Source organism: Capra hircus, chromosome 26 (assembly GCF_001704415.2).
Source record: "Capra hircus breed San Clemente chromosome 26, ASM170441v1, whole genome shotgun sequence".
NCBI lineage: Eukaryota > Metazoa > Chordata > Mammalia > Artiodactyla > Bovidae > Capra > Capra hircus.
Window position 1 is genome coordinate 29,089,545 of NC_030833.1, and position 6,663 is coordinate 29,096,207.

The window sequence follows — 6,663 nt, forward strand, 5'->3', positions numbered from 1 at the left end:
CATCTCAGGCCAGTGTTGAGGGTGAGGCCCAAATGGGACATGTTCCTAAAGTCTTGCCAAGGGGACTGACAAATAGAAGCAAAGAAATCACTCTCTCCTAGGGTCTGTGGGACATAGTTTGGCAAAGTGACCTTGAAGACTGGGATGTCTGGAGAAAAAGAGCCTGAATCTGGACCAGAGCTCTGACCTGATTGTCCTTCCCAAACTCAGGAACACAAGCCTGTGTTATCCATCCCTCCCCTCCCCTCAGGGATTCTTGGCAGGCAGATACATTTGCCACCAGGTGCAATCTGCCCTGAAATAAGACTGAATTGGTGAAGGGAACAGCCCAGAGGCACCTTTGTATCCCTCAGGAATGCATTCTCAGCTCCTCTGATCAGTCCTGACTCTAGCTCACTCCCTTCAGCCCTGCCTTCTGTTAGAGCTCACCCTACCTTATCATACTCATTCCTCGCAAGACTCCTGGTTGAGCTGGGAGCTCTCCATGACATCATACACTTCCCTGTCAGGTCAGACTGAATTGCAAAATAGCTATTGGCCAGATTGTCAGAGTGAAAATTTAGTCCCTCTCCTGGTCTCTCCTTTCTACCCAGCTCACTTTTAAGTTAATGGAGAAGATCTACATCTTCTGATGTAACTAATCATTGTATAACCCAAACCTGATTATCTTCAAGCTGGCAAGGTAGTATTACACTCTCTAGATACTAGTCTGATCTTGCTAATAATGGACATGATATATCCAAAATAGTTTTTGTTACAGGGAGTAGCAGGAGCCTGGGCTTGGTCACAGTGTAACTAACTATCCTTGCCTTTGATTCATGGTCTAATAAGCCAGACTCACATCAGAACTGGCTTTGGTAATCCTTTCCTTCTGGAACCACAGAGATCCAAGGTTCCTGGAGTTAGCGGAAGTCTGAGTCCACCAAAGAGACATAGTAGGGGCGGACCCCTCCTCAGAACAGAAGAGAATGAGATTAACTGTAGCTTAGTCTAGAAATGTCTCCTACACTCCAAGGCTGGAATGCTCAAAAGTTCCATCCAGGCAATGGATAAGAAGACTGAGTTGGCATTGAGAGATGAAAACAAGTGGCAGATGGTGCTGAGGAACATCCCGGGACTAAAGAAATGTGGTTCCCAGAAAGGGAAGAGGAGAGATATTGGCAAAGTCTTACTCAGCAACTGTGACAGCCTGGCCAGAGAAAGCTGCACGATACAGCTGAGAATGCATCTGTGGTATCAGGGATACTGAGGGGCTCAGAAACTCACTGTTCTGTCACCTCTTCTCATCTCCTTTACCATACTCACAGTAAATGGCCCTGAAAACCAGGCTGGACCAGTCAGGAAAGGCAGGGGATGGAAGAAAGTAGAAAGTGGTCCCAGCTACTGTATAGCATAGAGAACTCTACTTAGTATCTTATAATATCCTATAATGCAAGAAATACACACACACACACATATATATATATGTATGTATGAATGTATGTACGTATTTTGGCCATACCACATGGCTTGTAGGATCTTAATTCCACACCAGGGATTGAACCCATGCCGCCAACAGTGAAAGTGTGGAGTTCTAAACACTGGGCCACTGGGAAATTCCCTATATATTTTATGTATATGTATAACTGATTCACTGTGCTGTATACCTGAAAGTAACACACCACTGTAAATCAACTATTTCAATACAAATTTTTTAAAAAGTCCCAGAAACCTGAGGAATTGCCATGGCCAGGCTTTTTTCAGTAATAAGTAGTGACAAGTCGTGACAGAGTCTCTTGGGTGTATTGTCCCAGACCGAATCCAGCCCAGTAGAGCAGCAGGAGAGGTGTGGGGACCAAGTGACCTAGGGTTTGTGTGGCCTGAGCCCCGCTGGTTCTTGCCTTCCCCAGGTGCTAGAGGTAGTGCGAGCCAACTATGACACACTCACACTGAAGCTGCAGGATGGCCTGGACCAGTACGAGCGCTACTCAGAGCAGCACAAGGAAGCCGCCTTCTTCAAAGAGCTGGTGAGTGAGCCTTGCCTCTGTCTCTGCCTGTGTCTGTGGAGGGCCCTTCCCCACCACTGGGTTTTACTGTGCAGGTGGGTACAGGCTGATGAAATAAGATTGGAGGGGCCTGATTGGGTTGGGTTTGCCACTTCTGTCCCACAGCAGTCCAGGAAGGACCAGGTGGTGAGAGACGAAGATACTCACCAGGGTACTGGTGCCAGGCTGGGAAGGGTGAGAAGCCTGAGGCAGCAGTGCCCACCCCTCCTCTGCAGCCATGGAGATAGCCCTGTGCAGCTTCAGCTAGGCCTGAAGTTTGATGTGCATTCCCAGTGGCAGCTCTGGCTCATTACCCCTTAGCCTGCCCGTCCTCAGAGCAACTAATGAGAGTAATTGATTCTTCTCCTCCTTACTTTCCTAAATTCCTAACTGGTTCCTGGTCTGAGTGCCCTTCCAATCTAGTTCTCCAGTCTTCACTCCCTACCCGTGTTCCCACTCTCCAGTTACTTAGCTTCCTGCAGCTCCTCCCTTGGCCATCTGAAGCCAGTGAACGCTGTTCTGTCTCCCCCTCCACCTCCCAGTTGACATCTCCACAGAACTGGACTACCCTGTTAGTGGTCCCTTTCCTGCCCTGCACTTAGAAGTTGCCCTCAGGAAAAGCCCAGTCTCCCTGTATACTCTGGTCTGGGGTCTGAGACCTGGGCACACAGGCCTCTGTACCTACTTCCCATGTCCTCAGACCTCCCACTGCCAGGGCAGAATTTGCATCAGCCCAGCTTTTTACTTACCCATGCCTAGTCCGTGATGAAGGTGCTAGACTTTAGATCGTATGTCTTGTGCTAAACCCAGCCCAGCTCTGACCCCAACATGCCATTCCTGGGATTTGGGCCTTCCCCAGGGTGAGGCATGTATACTCTGAGCTAAGATAGTGGGGAGCAGGGAAGCCACTAGTGTAAGGAGATAGCAGAATACAGTACTTTTATGGGGTGGTCAGCAAGTCTTCAAGTTGGTATAGGGGTCAGGTCTTAAGAGATTAAGTTACTGGGAGCTGAAGAGGACTGAGGAGGAGAAACATCAAAAGCTGTCTTGAGGCTTTGGGGTACTAGTCTGCGCCTTACTTGTGTCTTCGCATAGCTGTACCACTGGCATAGGGGAGCTCAGAGAGTCTGGTTAGGTTTGGAGCTAATGAACTTGGGCTGCCTGCTGTTTGCCATGCTGGCCTTTCCTCTGCTTCCTCCCTGATGACTTCATTATGTTTCCCATAGCACAGCAGAGATGGAAGAAAAGCTCCCTGGGCTTTGGGGCCTAAGACAGATACATGTTCTTTGTCTCCTTCCTCCCCAGCTTTGTCTCTAGGTCAGTGTTCACATCTATTTCCAATGAATGAATCCATCTGCTGATTACTCTTAGAACCCACTCAGAGTAGGGAGTTCAGCCCTCCAACTCCTTTCCCCTACTGACACAGACAGGACTTCCTGAAAGGTTCTCAGTCTCTGGGTAGAAAGCCATCAGTAGAAAGAAGGTGGTGAAAATACAACCAGACTTTCCTCTAGAGTGGGCAGGCATCTTTGGGGTATGGAGAGTGCTGGCCTAGGAGCTAAGAAATCTAGGTCCTGCTCCCACAGCTGGGACTTGCTGGCTGTGTGACCTGTTCCTGGCTGTTGGCCTCTTTGGGTTGTACTCCTGCCATCCGTGCCAGACAAGGGCTGCATCTCCAAATGTCCTTTCCAACCAGAAAAGTAGATATATACAGAAGGACGTTGAGGAGATGTGAAAAAGGCCCACAGAGAGGGAGCTCCAGAGCAGGAGTTCTCTGGCCTCAGTTTCTCCTCCTCCATTAGACCACTGACCGGACCAGTCCCCCTCAGCCTGGCCAAGGCAAGGCCAGAGGCTTGACCTTGGTACTCCTTCGCTGTCTCTGCTTGTCTCTGCATCATCAGGTGCTCAGATGCTCTTCTCAACATCCACTCGAATTCTTTCTCTCAGCCTCTCTTTTCTTCCTGCCATCACAGAACTGTTCGCTCATTTACCTGCAGGGATGATAGATGCTAAGAGTTCATTTCCTGAGAGAGAAATTTCTAGCACTGCATCTTGGCCTTGTGCTTCAGGCACTGCCTCTACTGTTTGTAATGGACTTTCCCCTGTTTTTTCTCTGCCTGTGCCTTCCCACCTCCCCTCACCTTTTCCCAGGTTCGATCCATTAGCACCAACGTCCGGAGGAACCTGGCCTTCCACACACTCAGCCAGGAAGTCCTGCTCAAGGAATTCTCTACTATCTCCTGAAGCTGTCACGCATACCTGAGCAGCCACTGACTGCCCTTACCCACGAGGCTTCTGGGCTGGAGGGCGGGCCAGGGGCAAGGGCCTGTTCCCAAGGTTGGAGAAAAACACAGACACAAGTTCTATCAGTGGAGGCCACGCTTCACTGGAGCTTGGACAGCAGGGGCCAGGATGGGCAAGCAGAGATAATCTTATTTGGGGAAGGGATGGGTAGGCACAGGGAGACACCTCCAGAAATGTGGGGATTTCTGGGGTGGGCTTTCTGTACAACCCCTCATCATTTCCAATTGAGATTACAAGTTATGGCTACTAACTGTCAGGAGCTGTTGGGCAAGCCTCAGGGTGATGCCCACATCCATGGGGTCAGTGGCTCACCTAGGCTTCTGAAAACAGACTAACTCTCAGATGTAGGTAGAGCCAGTTCTGCTTCCTTTGAGCCCAGGGCTGAGCTGGACCTGAAATCTGTGTCCCATGCCCCACTGGCACTTTGTCCAGTCATTAGGACCCTTAGCTCAGGCCTTGGGTGGGGTAGTTATGGGGTACCTTCTTTCTGTTTTCTGAATCCAGAGCTGACTCCTCTGCTGTCTGGCCACCACTTTCTGTATTTGATTCCTGCCTTCCAGTCCATTGACTCTTCAGCACTACAGGGTCACAATCTTAGCTTTTCATTTTCAATCTGGTTTAAACTGTCTTTAGGGTATGTGTGTGAAATAAACATTGACAGGTTTTCTGAAGCCCTCAGGTGCCTACTTTGCTGGTTCCCTTTCCAGCAGTTTCCCCACCTCCTTAGCCACCCCCTCCTCTGGGAGCCTCTCTTGCCTCTACTGAGCTCCCCTCCACGTGTTCCACCCCCTCACCCGGCTGTTGTTTACATCCAGCCTGTCTGAGAATTTCCTCTGGGGAGGAATCTGTTCTGCGGTGGTCTGGTACCTGCAAGGGAGAAAGCTTGCCAGGGCCAGGCTCTGGAACAAGCCAGGTGAGCATCATGGAGAGGCCGACCTTTGGAAAGCTGGCCTGTGTTTCCTCCTCTGGACAGCCTCCATGGGACTACTGCTGTAGGCTTTCCCTGCCCCACAGCTGCCTTTGAAGTAGCTGCTCCTCTGAGACCCTCCCTTTCTAAAGCACTTCTTAAAGCCGTCAGGGTGGTAGGGAGCAAGCAGCATAGAAAGAATCTAGAAGTAAATGCCAGAATCCAGCCGGGAGAGCAGGTCTGGGACCTCCCAGGCTACTCTTCCACTTCAGGTATCTTTGGGATACTTGCCCTTCCTGGGAACCAGAGTTCCAGCTCCAACACTGAGCAAGTTCCGGAGAATCCACATCGTGCTGCCATGTATAATTGTAGATTCTTAAGATATCAGGGGCTGGGTCATCTCTGATGACTAGATGGATAGTTCAGCCTGGGGCATTTAGTGTTTTCCACATTGATGAACCTCAGAGGAGCAGGAGCTGGAAGATGATGGCAAGTTGAAGTTATTAAAAATTGATTTGTATGGGACAGACTTTCTAGTGTCTTTTCTACTTCTCCTTAATCTCTGTTACTCAGAACTCCCTCAATGACAGAGTTAAGGTAATCTCCCAGGTGCTGGTCTCATCTGGCTCTGTTCCTCAGTCTCCTAGTCTTAGTGGAAGCCAGTTCCGTTCAGAAGTTGTAGCCTCCATTGCCTTTTGAGTGGAAGGAGGAAGAGAATCCCTCTACCTCCACATGTGGTGTTAAGGAGGTGAACCAGCCTATTTAGGCTGCTTCTGGATTCCTTTCAGGCTTCCCTGTGAAGTGAATAAAGGCAGGTCCAGGGCATGGGGCAATAAACAGAGCACTTCTTGCCCTCCATTTTAAGGACCCATCTCTTGGCCCATTTAAATATGCCTGTGCTCAGAACTCCACATAAGAGTTCCATCTTTTCCTGGAATTTAACCCCCAAAGGAACTGCCCATGCCCTGTCCTTGCACCCATGTCTGTACCAGGTCTGTGGCAGACCCTCCAGAGCCAGGGGAAAGCCAGGAGTTGGGCATTGCTCCCAAAATAATCCTTCCTTCAGCTACTTGTCCCTTTCTCATGCCGGAACTCTCACCACAATTCCTGCTGGGTTAATTGAATCAAGTGCTTGGAAATTAATCCAATTGAAAAGATTAAATGTGCTGGGGTCACTTCAGCTGAAGCTTTCTGGCTCAGCAGGTTACTCCTCTGGGGGAGCGATTGGGTAGGCAGGATTACCTGGGACACTGCCACCATACCATGAAGACACATCAGACATTGCCCCCCACCAGTTCTCATGGCATTTGGGCGGTTCATGGGGTTGGAGTCCAGGAAGCATTGTGGGGAAGGTCAGACAAGTAGGCTCAGCCAGTCAGTCACCATTACTGGGAGCTGGAGATAGCCCAGCCCTATGCCTGCCCCTTG

At 49.9% G+C, this 6,663-nt stretch overlaps 1 protein-coding gene across 3 annotated transcripts in view; it reads left to right on the forward strand.

Moving 5' to 3' along the window:
- The window catches only part of C26H10orf76 (chromosome 26 C10orf76 homolog), a 167,776-nt gene extending 162,016 nt beyond the window's left edge, over positions 1-5,760 (forward strand). For all 3 annotated transcript variants that reach the window (XM_018041317.1, XM_018041319.1, XM_018041318.1), the window contains 2 exons: positions 1,890-2,006; positions 4,176-5,760. In XM_018041317.1, coding sequence (XP_017896806.1) covers positions 1,890-2,006; positions 4,176-4,268 — 210 coding nt within the window. In that variant the 3' untranslated portion in view covers positions 4,269-5,760. The remainder of the gene's footprint in view (positions 1-1,889; positions 2,007-4,175) is intronic.